Source organism: Sus scrofa, chromosome 1 (genome assembly GCF_000003025.6).
Source record: "Sus scrofa isolate TJ Tabasco breed Duroc chromosome 1, Sscrofa11.1, whole genome shotgun sequence".
Classification (NCBI taxonomy): Eukaryota; Metazoa; Chordata; class Mammalia; order Artiodactyla; family Suidae; genus Sus; species Sus scrofa.
Window position 1 is genome coordinate 203,762,643 of NC_010443.5, and position 23,534 is coordinate 203,786,176.

General features: G+C 38.6%; 2 protein-coding genes across 3 annotated transcripts in view; one reads left to right on the top strand and one right to left on the bottom strand.

Annotated features, from left to right (window-relative positions):
* Positions 1-8,580, top strand: part of HAUS6 (HAUS augmin like complex subunit 6) — a 50,970-nt gene extending 42,390 nt beyond the window's left edge. For both annotated transcript variants that reach the window (XM_013993527.2, XM_001928749.6), the window contains exons 15-17: positions 135-267; positions 1,560-2,606; positions 4,548-8,580. In XM_013993527.2, the coding sequence (XP_013848981.1) occupies positions 135-267; positions 1,560-2,606; positions 4,548-4,609 (1,242 nt within the window). In that variant the 3' untranslated portion in view covers positions 4,610-8,580. The remainder of the gene's footprint in view (positions 1-134; positions 268-1,559; positions 2,607-4,547) is intronic.
* Positions 9,421-11,938, bottom strand: RRAGA (Ras related GTP binding A). Its single transcript, XM_005660087.3, has one exon. The coding sequence runs from the start codon at positions 11,489-11,491 to the stop codon at positions 10,550-10,552; it is 942 nt and encodes a 313-aa protein (XP_005660144.1). The 5' UTR covers positions 11,492-11,938; the 3' UTR covers positions 9,421-10,549.

Genomic DNA, 23,534 nt, shown 5'->3' on the forward strand with positions numbered 1-23,534 from the left:
GTTGTTGAGCTTATTTTTCTGCTTTCTGCTGTGGAAAGGGCTGCTGGTGGTGAAGTGCTTATTGTTTTTATCAGGGGTTTTATTGCATTCTCTTAGTGGGCTTGGTAACTTTTACTTTTTCTTTTTTGTTTTAGGTTGCAAGGGCAGTTTTATCTGATTCACCACAGCCCTCTAAAGGAGAAGTGAAATTAGAGGAACTAATTGACTCTCTAGTTTCTAATCCGTTCTTAACAAGGAACCAAATTCCCCGAACTCCAGAAAACTTGAGTAAGTTAATAATGCTTTCTGCCACTATTTTCTTTCTTAGACATTACTACTATTAGAATTGTGGTCTTACAGATCTTCTGGAAAACTCACTTTATTATTTATTTATTTTTTGACCACCCCATAGTGTATGGAGTTCCTGGGCCAGGGATTAAATCCAAGCCACAGTTGTAACCTAAACCTCAGCTGTGGCAACGCTGGGTCCTTAACTCACTGTGCCAGGCCGGGAATCAAATCTGCATACCAGAGCTCCCAAGATGCCACCAATCCTGTTGCACCAAAGTGAGAACTCCTGGAAACTCACTTTATAACTTTACTGTGTCTTTCAATTTAGTGTCATTGGTTCTATTTGTTTTGATGTAGGGGACTTTTATTGAAATATTAAATGTCGGCACTCTCACATGGTAGTCCTTTATCAGTATTATTTTGCTGATGATACACAATTTTTCTCTTGTTTTACTTGGCTTTTTCTTCGGAGAATAGTGGATCATTTAAAAAAAATCTTCTGTCACCACATATGATCTGTGATCAACATTTATAGAGTGTGGAGGCTCTACTCTTCTAGGCAACAACCAGCAGCATCAGCCAAAAACTGTACAGAGATCTTATCTACCTCTCTCAAGCGAGGCAGACTCTCCAATACTTTCTTCTTAGAACCTATATTGTGTAGGCTAAGTTCTGCTTTGTTGTCCTTATGTAGGCATACCATCCTGGTTGAATGATTAATTTCTGTTTTGCTACTACAAGTGGCATATCCAAAGTTAAATTGATTCAGTTCAGGTTGAACTTAGCCACTGTCTAGATTGGTAGCTGGCAAAGTACAGTTTGTAAACTAAGTCTGGCTCACCCTGTTATTTTTGTACATAAAGTTGTATTGAACCCAGCCTGTTTGTCAACGTATTGTTTATGGCTGCTTTCACACTGTATATAGTAGCAGAGCGGATAGCCTGCAAAACCTGAAGAGATATTATCTGGCCCTTTATGGAAGTTTGCTGAACCCTGGCCTAGATGGACAAGAAAATATTTTTTTAATACGTGTAATTTGTATGTGCTGTGTGAAAGTGTATGTATATTTCAGGCACAGCTTTTGTTTTCTGTATGTGATCAGTTGCAGATGGAGTCCTTTGATGTTTGTTGGGCTTTGTTATGTTGTAGAGCCTTGTCATCCAACTGGCAGACTTGTGGAACATATACTGAGTCAGCAGTTTTATCTTGAACACTAGAATTGTTTAATTGCATGCTCTGTTTGGGAATATTATTAATAACTTGTGTTATTTTCCCCTTCATTTAATTAGTAAGTGAAATTAGAAGCTCATGGAGAAAAGCTGTTGAAGTAGAAGATACCAAAAGTACAGAACCAATTCAAATGGATACTGAACATAGAGAAGTACTGCCAGAATCCTTTCCTGAGGTGCATAATCAAGGAGAATTTAGCATGGCCAGTTATTTCTCAGCAACCACCATGTCCAATTCTAGCCATTCTCATTCTCCTGAAGAGAAAGTTATTTCAGATCGCCTTAAGTGTTTGCCTCAAAAACCTGTGGTATCTAGTCACAGAGGCGAACCAACAACACAAAATATGTCAGATTTGTTAAATAAGGAAATAATTTGTAAGCAAGATTTGGAGTGTACAGCTTTACAGAACAAGCTTTTAGAAACTAGCCAAATAGGCACGTTCTCCCCCATTGTAGGCAATAGGAGAGATGTGATAGATGACAGTGAAAAGGAGTGTATTAAGATATCAGACCACTCGAAAGCTTCTTATAAAGATCTTTCAATGCATAAAAGTATGTTATGGAACTCTTTCCAAATATCCAGTGGAATTAGTTCCAATTTTAAAGTTAGTGATTTTGGCATATTACATGAAACTCTTCCAGAAGATGATGGTCACTTAAGTCTTAATAGCTCCAGTAGTACAGAGGCCAGTTTTAAACTGGAACCAAATAGTCCTATGCACAGTGGCATTTTCCCAGAAGATGTTGTGGGAGAAAGACAAACTACTCCAGAATTAGACTTCAATTTACAGGCTATTTGCAGTGGATATGAGGCTCTGAAAAAGACTCTGTCCAAGCAAAGGGAAGAAATTTACCTCTCTAATTCTGAAACACTTGAAAGACACGAACAAGAATTGAGCCTCTCTCCCCAAAACATGCAAGCAGATGATATGCTTAACTTTTTGGGCACTCATGATTTGCACACAGACTATACAAAACCATCATTACGCATGTCCTTTGGTGAAAGAAAACAGTCTCTTTCACCACTAATTAAGTTTTCTCCAGTGGAACAAAGATTGAGGACCACAATACCATGTAGTCTTGGAGAACTTCTACCTAATTTAACAGGTAAGATTCAACTGGACCTGTGCATATTGACCTGCTGAAGTTCTCTTTCAACTTTCCTAAAAATAGTATGCATTGAATGTTATATGATCCTTATTGTAAATATGACAAAATGTGCCCTCATTCCTTCAACTAGGACAAGAAGAGTGAGCTCTTCATTTTTATGAGTACTTTCAGAATCTCTAATGATGTGTATGTAATTTATAATTGGTATGGAACAGGGTTGGAAAACAGAACCAAAATCCCAAACCTATTGCTTTTATAATACAAACTGCTGAAAGTAAATCTCTTGAAAACCTTGGTTAATGGAAGATGGTTCTAAAAAAGTTGAGAAATGCTATGTTAAATATCATTTTTATAATAGTATAATATCTGTGATTTGCTTTGAAATAATTTGATGTGGGTGTGGTGGTAACATAAGTCAGTGTATTAGTTTCCTAAGGCTGCTGTAACAAACTCGGTGGCTTGAAACAACAGTAATTTATTGTCTCTTGAGGCTAGAAATTAGAATCAAAGTGCTGACAGGGCCATGATCCCTTGGAAGCCATTAGAGGAAGATCCTTCTTGACTCTTCAAGCTTCTAATACACCTAGATATTCTTTGGCTTCATAACTCATGGCATTGTAACTCATCTCTGCCTCCATTGTCACATGACATTCTCTGCTGTGTTCTATATACTTTCTTTCTTTTTTTTTTTTTTTTTTTTTTTGCTCTTTAGGGCTGCACCCGCAGCATATGGAGGTTCCCAGACTAGGGGTCTAGTCAGGGCTACAGCTGCTGGCCTATACCATAGCCACTACAATGCCAGATTCGAGCCATGTCTGTGACCTACACCACAGCTTACAGCAACGCCCGATCCTTAACCTACTGAGCAAGGCCAGGGATCAAACCCTCAACCTCATTATTCCTAGTCGGATTCATTTCCACTGCGCTATGACAGGAACTCCCTCTATATACTTGTACAGGCACTCGTCATATAGATTAAGGACATATCCTTCTCCCAGCCTACTCTTAACTGAGTGTATCTGCAGTGACCCTATTTCCAAATAAGGCCCCATTTGAGGTATTCAGGTTGGAACTTCAACATGTCTTTTTTGGGGACACAGTTCATCCTGTAACAATTAGTATTAATGTTAATTGTTAAAATTGTAATTATTGAAGCCTGATGATGGATAAGTTTGGTTCATCATAAAGAGTTAAAAAAGAATTGCTCTTGGAACTATATTCAATATCTTGTAATAACCTATAATGGAAAATAGTCTGAAAGAGGTAACATAATAAAAATATGTGTAATATATAAAATACATGTAATAAAAATATATGAATCACTTTGCTTGTATTCCTGAATCTAATACAATATTGTAAATCAACTCTACTTCAATAAAACAAAACAAAAACTGCTCTTAGGAGTTCCCGTTGTGGCTCAGTGGGCTGAGAACCCAGTTAGTGTCTGTGAGGATGTGGGTTTGACCCCTGGCTTCGCTCAGTGGGTTAACGATCCAGCATTGCTGCAAGATGCAGCATAGGTCGAAGATGAGGCTTGGATCTGGTGTTGGCGTTGCTATGTTATAGGCTGGTGGCTGAAGCTCTGATTCAACCCCTAGCCTGGGAACTTCCATATGCTGCAGGTACAGCCCTAAAAATAACAAAACTTGCTCTTAAAGAATGTTAGAATGGATATATATCTGGTGATAACAGCTTATATATCATTCTGATTTGCTCATGATAACACTGATATATGAATAAGTATTCTAAGAGGGATGTGTTGATGTTTTCTGGAGAAAAGGTATCTCAGTGAAAATAATGGCAATTTTGTCATAGTTAAGTGTTGTATGTAAACTTTTTACTTAAAACTAAAGTTTGCTACTACTTGGAATTTATCCTTTTTTTTTCTTTGTAATGTTTGCTTATTTTTTTCCTCTCTTTTTAATATCAATTTTGCAGAAGAAGAAGTCTTGAATAAGAGCCTTAATGCAAGAGAATCTCCATTTGACTTGAAAAAATGAAGCAGTAGCCAGTCAGCTCAACTATGATGCGTTGAAATTGAAGCAGTGTCACAAGATAAACTGATTTGTAAATTTAAGTAACACATTGGAAGAATAATTTTTCAAGGTCTAAAAAAGTCTTAAATAATGCCTTTTAGCCTTCTCTGTCATTTTTATGTAAGAAGAGTATGTTTGGATTTTCTCTCTTTTTATTGATGTGGGAGTGAAATAGTATTTGGAAAACAAACATCAAGTTGATACTGGACCCAAGATCACTCTGCTCACTTCATAACAGACCAGTAAATTTGGAGACGAGTTATTGGGGCAAGGGACAATGACTTTAATCCAAAAGCCAGCGGATGGAGAAGATGGCAGACTAGTGTCTCAAAAAACCAAATTGCTTCAGTTCGAATTCAGGCTCCTTGTTTGGAGGAAGGGTCCACTATAGTGCTTACCAGTGACTGAGCAGGACTACTAGAGGCTGTTCACTAATGGTTGCTTGCTTATAAAGTTATGTGAAGCCATTTTGATTTCTTGAGTAAACTTCTAAACATTCAGTAAATGGCAAGGAGTAGTTTAACTTATGTTCTAATTTCAGTTAATTAACATAAGGCTGAGTAGTTTTTGATGTAATTTTATTAAGTGGTTAACATAATAGCCATTTAGTATTCTGATCTTTCTTTTTAGGGAAATGTACAAACTTTAATTGTTTCTTTATGGAACATTCTGGTACTGAAAAATGTGAGAAAAGTAATGCTTTGGGTTGTGTAGTTGAAAATGACAAAGTTTAATTTTGGGAAAGCTCTAAACAGGTGTAATGAGTTTTAAGTAGGTTGATCCTAAAGAATGTTTGATGGAATAAAGTGCATGTAGTGATAGTGAAGACTGGGATAGAATGAATTTAGAAAAAAGGAAGAAGATGGAGGATAACTAGACACTTTTTGAGGAACACTATAAATCCATTCAGTGGGTTGTATAGCAGTTTTATATTTAGTCTAATTTAGACTTGAGAATTTAAATCTAGTTTTTAAAATTGTAACAAAAATGTAAATTAAAAACTAGTCTGTTTTCTCTTGGGGGGTGATTGAGGGACACTATTTTTGAGCAAAGGAGTTTTTTTTTAAGACACTGTGTCAGGTTCTTAAGCCACCGAGCCACAGTGGGAACTCTGGAAAGGAGCTAATTTTGTTTGTTACTTTCCTCCTCAAAAATTGTCACTTCTCCACTGCCTATGGAGTAGTTTCAAATTAACTTGAGAAAACTGAATTTGGGGTTAAATAGCTTTTTCATTGTCACACAGCTAGGTCAGTGGTGAAGCTAGGATTTGACTCTATTTCTTTCCTTAATATACCAAAAAGACCTCCCCAAAGTAACTATAAGGCTAGGATGTAGATATGGCTGCAGGAGTGAGCCTCCAGTTGACCTTTTAGACGCTGAATGAGAGTGGGATATGAGGCCTTTCCTACAGTGTCCTGCCTCACTTAGTGAGGATCCCTGGCTAAGAAAAGGGCTTTAGCATCCAAGTGAATACATGCCAGGAAGAATGAGCATGCAGTGGAAGGGTGATAGCACCTACAGCACCCTTGCATCTAGTCCCAGCTCTCACAACTTTGTCCATTTGCCAAGAAACTGGCAACAAGTGGAGAAGAGTTTAAAGGGGAGAGTTCTGCAAGTAGATGAGCTTAATAGTTCATCTTTCTTTAGTCATTTTGGGCTTACTTTAAGTTACTGATTTAATTCCAGTTTGAAGGTCAGACTTTTTTTTTTTTGTGAGAAAAGACAGAAGAAAAGCACATGTAACTACCTTGTTTGCAGTGGAAAAGAAAGAGGAAGAGAAAAGCTTTTCTTAAGGTGCTGTATTCTTTATTAGGTAATAGAACAAATATGGACTCTGCAAGTCTAGTGGGAAACTACTTTAATCTGCCATAAGAAATCCATTATCCAGGAGTTCCTGTCATGGCTCAGTGGTTAATGAATCCGACTAGGAACCATGAGGTTGCGGGTTCAATCCCGGGCCTTGCTCAGTGGGTTAAGGATCCAGTGTTGCTGTGAGCTGTGGTGTGGGTTGCAGACGTGGCTTGGATCCTGCGTTGCTGTGGCTCTGGCGTAGGCTGGTGGCTACAGCTCCGATTCAAACCCTAGCCTGGGAACCTCCATGTGCTGCAGGAGCGGCCCTAGAAAATGGCAGAAAGACGAAAAAAAAGAAAGTAGATTTTATAGGTCTAAAATGGGGATTAGAATTCTGCATTTTAATTAGGCTTCCCTGGTAATTCCTAGGCTCAATAAGGTTGTGAACCAATGCTGGGAGATACAGATTCATTCACATTTAGCCCTAGGTATCTTAAGAAAGCAACATAGGCTGTCACTACTACTTCAGAGATCTTACCTGATAAAGAAGCTCAAGTTTACTAGTAAGTGTTGGCCCTGAATTGCTGAGAAATCAAAAGGTCAAAATATCTATGATTATTACGGATTTACAAAATGAAATTGCTGAGAGTTTTTGGCATTCTTTCCTATGCTTTGTATGCCAGTATTATAAACAAAAGTGTCTTAAATGTACCATTTTCTTCTAAATCATTTTGATTATGACTATCTTCAACCTCTTCCTTACCCAGTATTGCCTGGTACCGGCCTTTTGATGTTAAGGGACTGCTTTGATCTAGTACTTTAAAATTCCAGTAATAGTTCATTGGTAATTCCACAATTGAGGTCAGATTTAATCTATGTTCCCTTCCATAGATTTTCCATTCCCCCTTCCACTATGCTCTCCCATATTTTACTGAAGTGCTTTGGTGAACATGGATCTTCATAACTCTTTAAATTTTTTTTTTTTTTTTTAAATGTTTTGGTCTTTTTAGGGCCACACTTGCGGCATACGGAGGTTCAGGCCACAGCCACACCAGATCCAAGCCACGTCTGTGACCTACAGCACAGCTCACAGCAATGCCGGATCCTTAACACACCGAGCAAGGCCAGGGATTGAACCTGCATCCTCATGGATGCTAGATTCATTTCCCTGAGCCACGATGTAAACTCCGGATCTTTATAAATCTTAATTCACAAATTTGAAGCTGGAATATCTTACTTTCATTTCCTAGCTTTATCATAATTATAGCCGTCCTTTACGGTCAGAACAAGTCTTTCACCTTGAAGTCTTAATTTCTTTCCTTATTCATAGGCCTCTCCTTTTTCTGTAATCTCCCATGGTTTATCTTAACTTTTATTCACTTAGAATTTTTCATTTATTGCTTTTATCATATCTTTTCATGGTTGCATGTGGTTTCTCCAGTTATATTGACTAAATACATGGACATATATAGCCATGTATATGTGTGTGTGTGGGGTGTGTCCACACATACATATACTCCATAGATCATCCTTAGCAGATATTATTCAAATTGTTTTCTTTGCCTTCTCTGTGATGGAATTAAAGTAATGGTAAAGAGGAAGGGCTACTTTATTGCTTGTAAGAATATTTTTTTCTCATTATATTCATAGCAGAACATACCTTGTTTTTTTCACTATTCATAAGATGAAGGTGTGTAAATGAGTTTTGTGTCAGTTTGAAACTTTAAGTAATGCCAGTATGTCCTAATTGTTTTAAATGTTTAAAGAGGACAAGCATGTATTGTTTAACATAAAAAATGTTATCAAGTAGAATAAATAACATTTGATGTTAAAATCAATTGGAATTTAATTGAGAACAAAAATACAAGCATTTTGAAACTGTTCTCTACCTTGTGTTTATCCAGGAATTTTGGAGTCAATTTTACTTAATTCTTGAGACCTATATAAAAGGAAAATAATTTTTTTTCTACTCTGAGTATTGCTAAAATTAAAATGTTTAAGGACGTTTTTCACAATGTAAAGGAAGTATTTGCTAAAGTAAAATTCTCTTTCACATTAAGTTACAGAAACATGGCTGATGTACCTTTCTCCTTATGCACTGTGAAGGTCAAGTCTACATCCTAAATTAAAAATATTTGCGAGTCTTCCATGGTACTATTTCTAAGTGTTTTCACACTACAGTCTTGAACAAACATTCAGCATTTTACCTTCTAGCTCTAGAGTTACTAAATAGGGTATTTTAAAGTGATTTTAAAAAGTAAATTGATAACCTCCAAGTTTTTCCTATTTGGAATCTTTATACTATTATTATATTACTATTATATATTATTATATTATTACCAAACACCCTAATTAGATTAGTTTAATAACATCTGAATGGCTTCTTGCTCTTCATGGGTAGGGACCCTGTCATCCACAGCTGCTGCTATAAAGGGTTTAATAAATGTTAAATAACTATAAAGGTTTGGGGATTCCCTATAACATATTTAATGTCTGTATATAGAGATAATGCCTCATTTGTAAAATGAGAAGTGAGAAGAGTTATTAGAGGTCTCTGCTCTAAGATTCTTAGATTTCATTTAAAACTATAAGGCAGCTGAACCAGGATGTTTTAGGTCTTTTTTTTTTTAATGAACGGCCACACCTGCAGTATATGTAAGTTTTGGTCTAGGTCTAGGGGCTGAGGCCTACACCAGAGCCATGGCAACACCGGACTGGGGCCACATTTGCAGCTTATGCCACACCTTGCAGCAACTAGGGATACTTAACACACTAAGCTATAATGGGAACTTTCTTGATTTCACTATACCACATTGCCAATCCAAAATAAGAACCTTAGAATCCTTCCCCAAAGGTACATAATCTAACAATGATTACGTATTATTCAATTTCCAGATAAATACAGACGGGAGTGTGATCTTACCTGAAGTGAAACATTTTTGAGAAGTCAACTTCCTAGGCTTCAGTTCACACAAACTGTAAAATTAGTGAAATTATATGAAGGAATAATATACACCTAAAAAGCTAGGATTTTTATGATTAACTTTTCTATCAAGTAGTGGCATGTAAGGATTAGGAGGGGGAGGATCTGTACTCATTGCCTAGGTTCAGCTATATGACCTTAATAAGGTCATACCTGTTTATTCATCTTTTAGATGAAAGTCCTCACAGGTTGTGAGGATTAAGAAGAAAAATGCAATCAACTATTTAAGAATACCTGGGATCGAGTAAGGGCTCAAATATTTTGCCAAGTTTCACATCCAGTAATTTGGGAAAGAGGAGGAAGAATGGCCCAGAAGGTGGTACTGACAGTGAACAGTACTGAGCATGTGGCAGGCACCATTCTAAATGCTGTCCCTGTTTTAATTTAGTCTTAATGAAGCAATGCTTTTCTTATCCCTATTTTACAAAATGAGGAAAGAAACATAGTAAAATTAAGTACCTTCTCAGTTCATCAAGCTAGTAAGAGAAGGGACTAGAATACTAACTCAGCTCAGGTGGTCTAGCTCCAGAGTCCCTTTATTAATCACACTTGTACAGTCAATATTAAACATTGCTAAGGCAATGGGAGCCAAGATCACAAAATTAAGTTAACTTGTTAGGCAATACTTGTGGGCAGTCAGAATCTAGAGATTTAGTATTAACCATGTTCAAATTATTTCAAATAAGACCATATTTTAAATTGCTAACAAGCAAATGTTTATTCATGATTGAAGCCAAGTAGAATTTATAAATGCATTTTAATACCTTGCTGATAAAATAACATTCCATCTTTGCAATCAAGGAATACAGGAAGGTAATGTAAAGGCTTTGATGTGTATATCTTTATAACCAGGTAATCAGAGCACACACACACACCACCTACTTTACTGTTTACCATACCAACTTTTCAGAAAGGCCATCTTGAAAGCTCTACTGGATAGCTGAGTAAATAGCGTCCAAGGCTTAAAGATTGGGGAGCAGGGAAGAAAGAGAAGGAAGGAGTAAGCAGCACACATTTCAAAGCCCACTTTTAAGCACACAACATTATGAATATTAAAAAGAAAAGGATGCGGGTGGGGGTGGGGGGAGAAAGGCAATTCAGCATTTTCAGAAAGCGTATTTTGGCAGTATTCAACGCATAAGGAGGCTGTGCTTGGGGCCGTCCACTCTCTCCAGCTTCTCAAAGTGTTTCCTGGCATTGCGAATGTTGATCAGTGTAGCTGCAGAAGGGATCGAGGGATCAGACATAACCACCATCACGTAGGTGTTTGATGTGAAGATGTCGATGAAAGCAGCGAAGTTAGAATTCCTAACCTCCATGCTCTGGAAGGAAGCGGCCAATTTACTGCAGCTCAGCTTGAACTGCTTAATAATATTGCTGATCTTCTCGAACCGATGGACATCGCGCTGCTCTTTGCACTGGTAATGGGAAATGACCAAGAAGGTTGCTCTCTCGAACAGCAGAACTTCATCGGCCTCAATAATTTGGGCAAAATTCCTGAGGTTCATCTCCAGCTGCTGAACATTGGGAATCAGCTGATAGACGATGCTAGACCAGGCTTTGTAGAGCGTTTCATCCCAGATGGATGTTCGGAAACAGGCGCACTCGAGAGGGCGAGACAAACGCCTCAGGTCTTCCTCTCGCTCTTTAAAAATCAGGTCACGCTGATCTTCCTGAACCAGATCCATTTTGTGCACCAGGCAGAAGATTTTAGCATCAGGAGAGTTCTGGAGGATGGCCTCCAGACAGGACTGGTAATAATGCATGTCCTTTTCCAGTTCGCGGCTCTCCACGTCGAACACGTAAATCAGGACCTCGACATTACGGAAAATGTTGTCTCGCTGGCTGGTGAAATAATTTTCCATGAAGGTGTCCTGACCGCCACAGTCCCACAGGTTCAGCACCAGGTTGCCCAGAAATCGTACGTGGGAGTGCTCCACATCAATGGTGGCACCGAGGCGCCGGGTGTCGCGAGCGATATAATTTGCAAAGATAATCGACCTCATGCTGGTCTTCCCCGACCCGCTCTTCCCCATCAACAGCACCTTTTTCTTCATGGCTGTATTTGGCATCACCCGCCGGAGCTGCCGCGGACTGGGCCTCAGGGCGCGGCCTAACTGCAGCGCGGAGGGAGGGAAGGGGCCGGAGTCGCGGGGGCTCGCTGACTGGGCCCGCCGCTGTGCAGTCGGGGAAGCCGAAGGTGCGAGCTCGGGGCTGGAAAGGCCGCCACGAGTGAGTTCTTGCTCAGAGGAGAGCGCCGGTGGGGGGCGGACAGCTGCAGCAGCTCCGGAAAAACGCTGGCCTTCCGGAGAGAGTCTCTGCGTCTCCGCTGCCACCCACTTCCGGGGGCGATCTCGCGAGAACCCGCGCTCTCGGCCGTCGCTGCCCAACGAGCTTCGATAAACTGCTCTTTTACTGACACTCTGCAGGGCCCATCCGAAAGAGAAAATGGGGGGAGAACCCAGGACTCTGGCGTTCTGTTCTCCTAATAAACTGAGGTTACGATTGCAAGGTGTACGTATGTGGGCGGTTGGACCAATGCTGCCATCTCGTGGCTGAAACCCCCAACACACCGCTACCTTCCTTAAGACCGCGCTGTGGTTTGAGGTGGTTTTAGGCGCGGGCCGCAGACGGGTGAAGCAAAGGAAGATTTAATTTGTCAGCCCAGTTAGACCTCCCCAGATTCCCTGGTTTACTGAATGGGGCAGGACTTATGAAAACTATAGAGATGTGCAAAAGTAAGTGATTGCTCAGTGCTACACAGCTGAATGGTCGTAAATCCCTACTGGGAGATATCCTGACTCCCAGCTAGTGCTTTTTCCATTTGGAAGCAAGTTCCTTTCTTACACCTGCTTTCCCGGTAATCTCAGACTTTGGAATTTAGATCAGAATTTCAGCTCGAGGAAACTATAATATGGAACCCGTACATTACTTAATTTTCACAATAACCCTGTGAATAAATAATCCTATTTTCAAATAAGTCAGTCGAAGCTTATAGGGGTTAATACAGGTCTATTAAATGCTGAAATGCAGTTTATTTTTTAAAATACAAATTGTATATATTGAAGGTGAACAACATAATTTGATACACACAATAAAATGATTAAGGTCAAGCTAGCATATCTTGTATAGTTACGTTTTTTGTCCGTGTATATGGTGAAAGCACCTGAAATCTATTCCCTTAGTAAACCTCCAGTATTCAGTAGTTTTGACTATAGTCATCGTGCTGTAGGTTTGATCTCTAAACTTATCCTACATAACTGCAACTTTGTACCCTTTGACCAATGCCTTCCCATTACCTCTGCTTCTTCCTAGGAACAACCATCCTTCTCTCTGCTACTATGAATTTTGACTTTTTAAGATTCTACATGTAAATGATATAATGTAAGGTTTTTTCTTTTTATGTCTGACTTATTTCACTCAGTCTGATGACTTCCGGTTTTATCCTTTTTGTTGCCAGTAGTAGGATCTCCTTTCTGAAGTGAATAATATTTTGTTCTTTTTTTTTTTTGTCTCTCTAGGACAGCACCCCTGGACATAGAGAAGTTCTCAGGCCAGGGGTGGAATCTCTAGCCGCCGGCCTGCACCACAACCACAGCAACTCCAGATCCAAGCCACATCTGCGACCTACACCACAGCTCACAGCAACACCAGGTCCTTAACCCACTGAGTGAGGCCAGGGATCATACCTGAATCCCCATGGATATTAGTCGGGTTTGTTACTGCTGAGACATGATGGAACGCCCACCATTTCTTTTTTTAAGTTAAAGTTTTGATTTTATGTTTATCTTTTATTATAAAAACTCATTATAGAGTTTTATTTTTTTCCACTATAGCTGGTTTACAGTGTTCTGTCAATTTTCTCCTGCATAGCAAGGTGACCCAGTCACACATACATGTATACATTCTTTTTTCTTACATTACCATGCTCCATTACAAGTGACCAGACACAGTTCCCAGTGCTATACAGCGGGATCCCATTGCTTATCCATTCCAAAGGCAGTAGTTTGCATCTATTAAACCCAAATTCCCAGTCCATCCCACTCCCTCCCCCTCCCTCTTGGCAACCAGAAGTTTGTTCTTCTTGTCCATGGTTTTCTTTTCTGTGGAAAGATTCATTTGTGCCATATATTAGATTCCAGATATAAGTGATATCATATGGTATTTGTCTTTCTTTTTCTGACTTACTTCACTCAGTATGAGTCTCTAGTTCCATCCATGTTGCTGCAAATAGCATTATTTTTTTCTTTTTTTTTAATGTCTGAATAGTACTCCATTGTGTATATATACCACATCTTCTTAATCCAATCCTCTGTCAATGGACATTTAGGTTGTTTCCATGCCTTGGCTATTGTGAATAGTGCTGCAATGAACATGTGGGTGCAAGTGTCTTTTTCAAGGGAAGTTTTGTCCGAGTATATGTCCAAGAGTGGGGTTGCTGAGTCATATGATAGTTCTATGTATAGTTTTCTAAGGTACCTCCATACTGTTCTCCATAGTGGCTGTACCAGCTTACATTCCCATCGACAGTGCAGGAAGGTTCCCTTTTCTCCACACCCTCTCCAGCATTTGTTATCTGTGGCCCTTCTGACTGGTGTGAGTGACTTTATGTTTAAAAGTTAACACATCTTGAGTTTTCTGAGCCAACAAGCATGTTCTCTAACACCATATTCTACAAGTGGATATTGAAATAAATTTTAGCTAAAATATATCAACAGAAGAATTCCTACTATTCCTTAAATACATTTTTGGTTTTTAACATTCAGTTAATTTAAATTCTTCTAGTACTTACATTGAATTATGGTGGTTTTTTCCCCCCTTTTCCCCAGCAGTTACTGAAATATACTTGACATATAATATTGTACTACTTTTAGTTGTACACATAGCGATTTCATATTTGTATACATAGCCAAATTATTACCATAATAAATTTAGTTAACACTCATACCCTCACATAGTTAATAATTCTTTTTCTTGTGATAATAACTTTTAAGATCTACTCTCCTAGCTAATTACAAATATACAACATTGTTAACCATACTCACCATGCTATACATTACATCCCTAGAATTTATCTTATGACTGGAAGTTTGTACCTTTTGCTTACCTTCACCCATTTTGCCTCTCACCCCCAAACCCCACCTCTGGCAACTACCAATACGTATCTATGAGTTTGGGTTTTCATTTTTGTTTTTTTTGTTTTTTGTCTTTTTAGGGCCGAATCTGTGGTATATGCAGCTTCCCAGGCTATGAGTTGAGTTGAAGCTGTAGCTGCCAGCCGAGCAGTGTCTGCCATCTATACCACAGCTTACTGAGCCACAATGGGAACTCCAAGTTTGGGGTTTTGTTTTTTTTAAGATTCCATGTATAGATGAGATCATACAGGGTTTGTCTTTCTCTTTCTGACTTATTTCACATAATGCCTTCAGGGTCCATCTGTCATTGCAAATGGCAGGATTTCTTTTATTTAGAAATAATTTTATTGAAATATAGTTGTTTCACAACATTGTTCCTTCATTTTTATGGCTGAATTTCCTCTGATATATATTGATATACTGATGTCATATTTTCTTTATCCGTTCATCCATCAATGGACATTTGGGTTGATTCCATATGTTGGCTGTTGTAAATCATCCTGCAATGAACATGAAGGTGCAGATAGGTATCTTTTTGAGATAGTGGTTTTTCTTTCTTTTGAATATATACATAGAAGTAGGATTGCCGGATTATATGGCAGTTTTCAATTTTTTGATGAACCTCCATACTGTTCTCCATAGTGGCTATGCCAGTTTACATTCCCACCTACAGTGAACAAGGGTTCCTTTTTCTCCACATCCCCACCAACTTTTGTTATTTCTGGGTTTTTTTTGATGATAGGCATTGTAAGGTGATATCTCAGTGTGTGTGTGTGTGTGTGTGTGTGTGTGTGTGTGTGTGTGTGTTTGGCCATGCCTAAGGCATGTGGAGATTCTCTGGGTCAGGAATTGAACCCATGCCAAAGCAGTGACCTGAGCCATAGCCATGACAGTGCTCCATCCTTAACCACCAGGCTACCAGGGAACTCCCCCACCTATATTTTTTCTTCTAGGAGTTTTATGGTGTCTAGTCTTACATTTAGGTCTTTAATCCATTTTGAGTTTATTTTTATATATGGTGTTAGAGAATGTTCTAATTTCATTCTTGTACAAGTAACTGTCCAGTTTTCCTAGTACCACTTATTGAATAGAATATATTTTCTCCATTGTATATTCTTGCCTCCTTTGTCATGGATTAATTAACCATAAGTGTGTGGATTTATTTTGGGGCTTTCTTTTCTTTTCCATTGATCTATGTGTCTGTTGGAAGCACAACTGATTATTGTGTATTGATTTTGAATACTCCAAATTTACTGGATTTATTAGTTGTAAGAGTTTGTGCGTGTGTGCGTGTGTGTGTGGAGTCTTTAGAGTTTTCTTCCTGTAGGATCATGCCATCTGCAAACAGTGAGAACTGTCCTTCTTCCTTTTAGATTTGGATTTCTTTTTTGTGGGGGCTCTGATTGCTGTTTACAATATTTCTAGTACAATGTTGAATAGAAGTGGCAAGAGTGGACATCCTTGTCTTGTACTGAATCTTAGGAAAAAATTATCAGTTTTTCTGCATTGATTATGATTTAGCTGTGACTTTTCATAAATGGTCTCTGTTATGTTGAGAAAGTTTCCTTTTGTACCTATTTTGTTGAGAATTTATATCACAAATAAATGTTGAATGTTGTCAAATGCTTTTTATGCATTTATTTATGAACATGTGATTTTTATGTGCTCTATCACACTGATTAATTTCCATATGTTAAAAACAGTCTTGCATCCCAGGGATAAGTGAGAAATTCGTCATGGTGTATAATTTTTTTTTTTTTTTGGCTTTTTAGGACTGCACTCGCAGCAAGCATATGGAATTTCCCAGGCTAGGAGTCAAATCAGAGCTATAGCTCCTGGCCTAACATGGCCACAGCAATGCCAGATCCCAGCCACATCTGTGACCTATATCATAGCTCATGGCAGTGCTGGATCCTTAACCCACCGAGAGACGCCAAAGATTGAACCTGCATCCTCATGGATGCTAGTCGGATTCGTTACTGCTGAGACACAACAGAAACTCCCGGTACAATCTTTTTGATGTATTGTTGAATTCTGTTTGCTAGTATTTTATTGAGGATTTTTGCGTCTATGTTCATTGGAGAGATTGGCCTATAATTTTCTTTTCTTTGGATATAAATCCACATGTTCAATCTACCATCTTACTTGGAAATAAGAAAATTCTTGACCTAAGTTATTCGAAACTAAATAATAATAATTTGATAATGATACTGAATGGGACTTTTTGCAAGTGATTTTTTAAAAAAATATTTTATTGAGGAGTTCCCGTCGTGGCGCAGTGGTTAGCGAATCCGACTAGGAACCATGAGGTTGCGGGTTCAGTCCCTGCCCTTGCTCAGTGGGTTAACGATCCGGCGTTGCCGTGAGCTGTGGTGTAGGTTGCAGACATGGCTCGGATCCCGCGTTGCTGTAGGCCGGTGGCTACAGCTCTGATTAGACCCCTAGCCTGGGAACCTCCATATGCCTCGGGAGCCGCCCAAGAAATAGCAAAAAGACAAAAAAAAAAAAAAATTTTATTGAGGTACAATGTACATATTGCACAATTCATCCATTTTATATAAGTGTACAGTTCCATTACCACAGCTCATTTTTATTTTTAAATTTTTTTATTATTTTTTCTCTTCCATTATAGTTTATTTATTTATTTGGCAATGCCTGTGGCATAGAGAAGTTCCTGGGCCAGGGATTAAGCTGTTTCCACAGCAGTGACCCAAGCCACAGCAGTGACAACGTCAGATCCTTAATTCACTGAGCCACTAGGGAACTCCCTTTTCCATTATAGTTTATTAGAAGATACTGTTCTATACAGTAGGACCTCATTGTTTATCTATTTTATACACTGTAGCTTGCATCTGCCAATCCCAAACTCCTAATTTATCCCCCACCCCACTCTCCCCTTTGATAACTGTAAGTTTGTTTTCTGTGTCTGAGTGTTTCTGTTTTATAAATAAGTTTATTTGTATCATATTTTAGATTCCATATATAAATGATAGCATATAATATTTGTCTTTCTCAGACTTATTTCACTTAGTAGGATAATCTCTAGTTCCATCCATATTGCTGTAAATGGCATTATTTCATTCTTTTATATGGCTGAGTAATATTCCATTGTATATATTTACCACATATTCTTTATCCATTCATCTATTGATAGAAATTTCTATAGCTCATTTAAAAAAATATTTCTACCACCACCCAAGTTTTCCTTGCTTCTGTTTACAGTGAATCTCTACTCCCAACCTGAGATCCAGGCAACTACGATTTTGCTTTCTGTCTCTATAATTTGCTTTTTCTAGAAATTTTTTTAAAGTGGAATCAGATAGTGTATCTTGTATCTTGCTTCTTTCTCTTTGCAGAAGGTTTTTGAAGTTCATCCATATTGTGACATGTTATTAGTACTCCATTTATTTTTATTGCTAAATAGTATTCCATCATAGGAATATACACTACTACATTTTGTTCATTCACCAGTTGATGGAAATTGGAACTTTTTCCAGGATTTTTGCTGTTATGAATAATGCTACTATGAAAATTTATATTAAAGTTTTTGATGGATATATGTTTTCATATCTCCTGGGTAAGTACCTATGGGTGGAAGTATAGTAAGTATATGTTTAAGTTTTTTTTAAATTTTGTTTTGGGGGGCAACAGAGAAAAAAAGTTTTATTGTTTTGTCAAGTAGGCTCACAGGCTAATGCCTCAAAGACTGTGCCTCCTTTTTTAAAATTTTTAAATGATTTTTGTTTATTCCATTATAGTTGGTTTACAGTGTTCTGTCAATTTCTACTGTACAGCATAGTGACCCAGTCACACACATATATACATTCTTTTTCTCACATTATCCTCCATCATGTTCCATCATAAGTGACTAGATATAGTTCCCTGTGCTATACAGCTGGATCTCATTGCTTATCCACTCCAAATGCAATACTTTTCATCTATTAACCCAGGACTGGGAGTCTGGGGTTTATGTTTAACTTTTTAATAAACTACCAACCTTTTTCTAAAGTGGCTATATGATTTTATACTCCTCCCAGCAATCCATGAGGGTTCCACTTTTTTCTTATCTTCAGTAACAATGTTGGGTTACTGCCATTCTAATGGATATGAAGTGGAATCTCATTATGGTTGTAATTTGCATATCCCTAATGATTATTGATGTTGTACATTGTGTTGGGAGTCCTGAAGTCTACCCCCAAGGTCTATGATTGTTAGGAGGACTCACAGGACTTAGCATGTAGTCATGCTCATGGCTATGATTTATTACAGTAAAAGAACTTATAACAAAAGTAGTAAAGGGAAAAGGCAAATGGAGTGAAGTCTGGTGGAAACCAGGTACAACAGCTTCCAAAGTCCTTTCCCAGTGGAGACCACAGGATATCCTTAATTCCTCCAGCCACGAGTTGTGACAACACATGCAAAATTTCATCTACTATGAAATCTCACTAGGGATTCAGGGTCCAGGGTTTTTACTAGGGGCCAGTCATATAGGCACCATCTACCTAGCATGCACCAAAAAATTCTGGGCTCCTAAAAGCAAAATAGTTGTTTGGTATAAACCACACTGCTTACAGCTTGGGCACAATGGGCCATTATTGTTAGGGAATGATGGGAACTCTCCTGAAATCCAAGTTTTTAACCAAAGGCAGAACTTTCTAAGGATAGTAATTTCAGGCTTGCTATGTTAACTCTTTTCTGCACAAGCATATTTTTGTGTGCTTATTGGGCATTCATGTATTTTCTTTGGTGAAATATCTCTTAAAATATTTTGCTCTTTTTGAATTGGGTTGTGTTATTATGGAGTTGTAAAGAGTTATTTGTATATTCTGGATACAGTCCTTTAATCATATAAATGATATGCAAGTATTTCTTCTAGTCTCTACTTGTCTTTTCATTCTCTTAGCAGTGTTTTTTTTTTTTTTTTGAAGAGTAACACTAATTTTTGTAAAGTTTGATGTGTCAATTTTTTATTTTTATGGATAATGATTTTGGTGTATGTCTGATATACCTTAGTCTAACTGAAGGTGACAAAAATCTACTTATATGATTTCTTCTACAAATTTAAAGTTTTAGGTTTTAGAGTTAAATTTATGATGTATTTTGGTTTTTTTTTTTCGGCCGTACCCTATGCCACAGCAGTGACCCAAGCCACTGCAGCGACAACACTGGGTCCTTAACCCACTGTACCATAGGAGAACTCCTTGAGTTAACTTTTGTATGAGGTGGTGTAAGAGTCAAAGTTTATAAGTTCTCTTTAAAATTTCTTGCATATGGATGTCCAATTATCCCAGCATCATTTGTTGAAAAGATCATCCTTCCCTCCCTGAGTTGCCAACCTGCCACTTTTTTTGGATATCAGTTGATCATAAATATAAGAGTTTGTTTATGGACTCTCCATTCTTTCTCTTGATTGTGATCCTTATGAACATCACACTGTCTTGATTACTTTAGGATCAGCACACCGATGTCTGTAACAAAAAGTTTGCTGGGATTTTGATAGATTGAATTGAATCTATAAATTAATTTTGGTAGCATTGCCATACTGCAATATTGAATATTCTGATCCATGCACATGAGATGTATAGCTCTCCAATGATTTAGATCTTATCTCGCTCAGCCATGTAGTTTTCATTGTCTTGCACTTATAGGGTGAATTTATTCCTAGATATTTATTTATTTAGTCTTTTTTAGGGCCACACCCATGTCATATGAAGTTTCCAGGCTAGGGGTCGAATCTGAGCTATAGCTGCTGACCTACGCACACAGCCATGGCAATGCCAGATCTGAGCTGCGTCTGCGACCTACACCTCAGCACATAGCAACGCTGGATCCTTAACTCGCTGAGCGAGGCCATGGATTGAACCTACATCCTCATGGATAATAGTCAGATTTGTTTCCACTGAGCCACCAAGAGAACTCCTATTCCTAGATATTTATTTTATACTATCGTGAATGTAGAGATTCAATTGATTTTTTTGTGATTGGTCTTCTGTGGCTTTATTTAACTTTTTGGTTTTTAGTAATTCTTAATGTGTGTGCGTGTGTGTATAGATGTCTTAGAATTTTCTATGCATGGGAACTTGTCATCTCTATATAAGGTTTTATTTCTTCCTTTCCAATCTGGATGCCTTTAACTTGTTTTTCTTTTTTCTTTTTTATTCCACTGGTTGGAACCTCCAGTAGGGTATTGAGTAGAAGTGGTGAGAATGGACGTCTTGTTTTATTTCTCACATAGGTGGGGAACATTCAATAAAATGGTAGTTGTAGCTTTTTTGTAAATGCCATTTATCAGGTTGAAGAAATTCCTTCTTTTTCTAACTTCTTGAGGATTTCTTTAAAAAATTAAGAATGAGGATAGGGTTTTGTCTAATTGCCTTTATGAATATGTTGGGAAGATCAGGAAGTTGTGTCCTTTATTCTGTTGATTTGGTGTATTACATAACTGATTTTCCAGTATTAAAACAACCTTGTATTTCTGGGATAAACACCTCTTGGTCATGGCATATAACCATATAAAACTGGTTCAATTTGCTAATATATATATTGCTAAATTGAACCATATAAAACAGGTTCAATTTGCTAATATATATATTTTTGGCCACACCTGAGGCATGTGGGGTTAAACCCGTACTGCAGTTGCAGTCTGCAGCACAGCTATGGCAATGCTGGATCCTAAACTCACTGTAACACGAGGGAACTTCCATTTTTACTTTGCTTTTTTTTTGTTTGTTTGTTTGTTTGTTTGTTTGTTTTTTGTCTTCTTGTTGTTGTTGCTATTTCTTGGGCCGCTCCCGCGGCATATGGAGGTTCCCAGGCTAGGGGTTGAATCAGAGCTGTAGCCACCAGCCTACGCCAGAGCCACAGCAACGTGGGATCCCAGCCGCGTCTGCAACCTACACCACAGCTCACGGCAATGCCGGATCGTTAACCCACTGAGCACAAGGGCAGGGACTGAACCTGCAACCTCATGGTTCCTAGTCGGATTCGTTAACCACTGCGCCACGACGGGAACTCCGGAACTTCCATTTTTAAAGTGTTTTCACATTTATATTCATAAGAGATATTGTCTGTCATTTTCATGTAACAATTTTGTCTGGCTTTGGAGTTTGAGTAATACTGGTTTTCATAGAATTAATTGAGAAGAGTACTTTTACTTTGAAAAGAGTATAGTAGGACTGGTTTTATTTCTTTCTCAAATACTTAATTGAAGTCACCAGGTGCCCTATTTATCCTTCCTGATACTTAACATAGTTTATAATGATACATTTGGGCAATATTTTGGTCACCTGCTTCTCTCTCTAGATTATGTTCCATTAGGTCACTGTCCCTTGTCTCTGTCATTCAGCACAGTGTCTGGTTCATCACAGGAGGTCAACAAATGTTTGTGGAATGAGTAAATGAATGGCAGATGCCCAATTTGTGTGTCATGATAGGCTAGTCTTCTACTGGTGCCAATGAAGTTTAGTAATCCCAAATAGTTAAGAATGCTAAAAAAGACTATTTGCTAAAGTGCTTTGTGCTCAAAGGAGTAACCATGGATTTTTGATAATCTTCTACAAAGAGCAGATTTTCAGGTGGCATACAGCTCTGAATTTGGGGTTTGGTAGGTTATATGCCAGAGAAAAAAAATTGTGTAACTTCACTGAATGTCAATTTCACAAAAAGATTTTTGGGACAATATTAAAAATGGCCTTATTAAGAAGTAAATATAGGAGTTCCCGTCGTGGCTCAGTGGTTAACAAATCCAACTAGGAACTATGAGGTTTCGGGTTCGATCCCTGGTCTTGCTCAGTGGGTTAAAGATCCGGCGTTGCCATGAGCTGTAGTGTAGGTTGCAGACGTGGCTCGGATATGGCATTGCTGTGGCTGTGGCTGTGGCGTAGGCTGGCGGCTACAGCTCTGATTAGACCCTAGACTGGGAACCTCAATATGCCACAGGAGTGGCCCTATAAAAGGCAAAAAGGCAAAAAAAAAAAAAAAAAAAAGTAAATATAAAATACCATTTGCAGTGATTCCCTAAGATCTCCAGTTTACTCATTCATTCTTTTTCCTGGGTGGATAAGTTTGAAAAGAAAAATCAAAGTGGTCCTGAGTCCCAGCTCTAGTACTCATTAGGTGTGTGATCTTGGGTGAGTTTACCTCCCAGCTTCAGTGTTTTTTTTTTTTTTTTTGTGCTTTTTAGGGCTGCACCAGAGGTTCACAGGCCAGGGGTCTAATCAGAGCTATAGCTGCTGGCCTATGCCACAGCCACAGCAATGCCAGATCCAAGCCACATCTGCGACCTACACCACAGCTCATGGCAACACCAGATCCTTAACCCACTGAGTGATGCCAGGAATCGAACACTCATCCTCATGGTTACTAGTTGGGTTTGTTAACCACTGAGCCATGAAGGGATCTCTGGTGTTCTTATTATAATATCGGTATAAGTGATTCATGTCAGTTTTAAGAGACAGACCAGAGAGCTTAAGGAAAAAGATGCAATTTCTTTTTCCCCCCTTTGGAATTTCCTGAGCTGGGGGTCAAATCAGAGCTGCAGCTGCTGGCCACAGCCACAGCAATGCTGGATCCGAGCCACATCTTCGAACTATGACGCAGTGTACAACACCACCAGATCCTTAACCCACTGAGTGAGGCCAGGGATGGAATCCCATCCTCAAGGACACTATGTTAGGTTCTTAACTCTCTGAGCCACAATGGGAACTCCCCAAAGTATTTAATGCATAGCAAGTGACAGCAAATTCTTCTTAGGCAAGGACATTTTGGAACAAGTTTATAGAGGTGCTTGAGTCAGGATATTGTTGGCTGGAACTAACGCAAGATGGGCAGTAAGTATAACAAGGAGGAGGGGGAAGGTTGTCCTGTCTAGGACCATCTCTGCAGAAATACTAGTGCTGAGGCTAGTATTTACCCACACCATCTTTATCTTTAAAAATCCTCACCCTTTGTTGAGGCCGGGGATGGGTAAGTGGGGAATGCC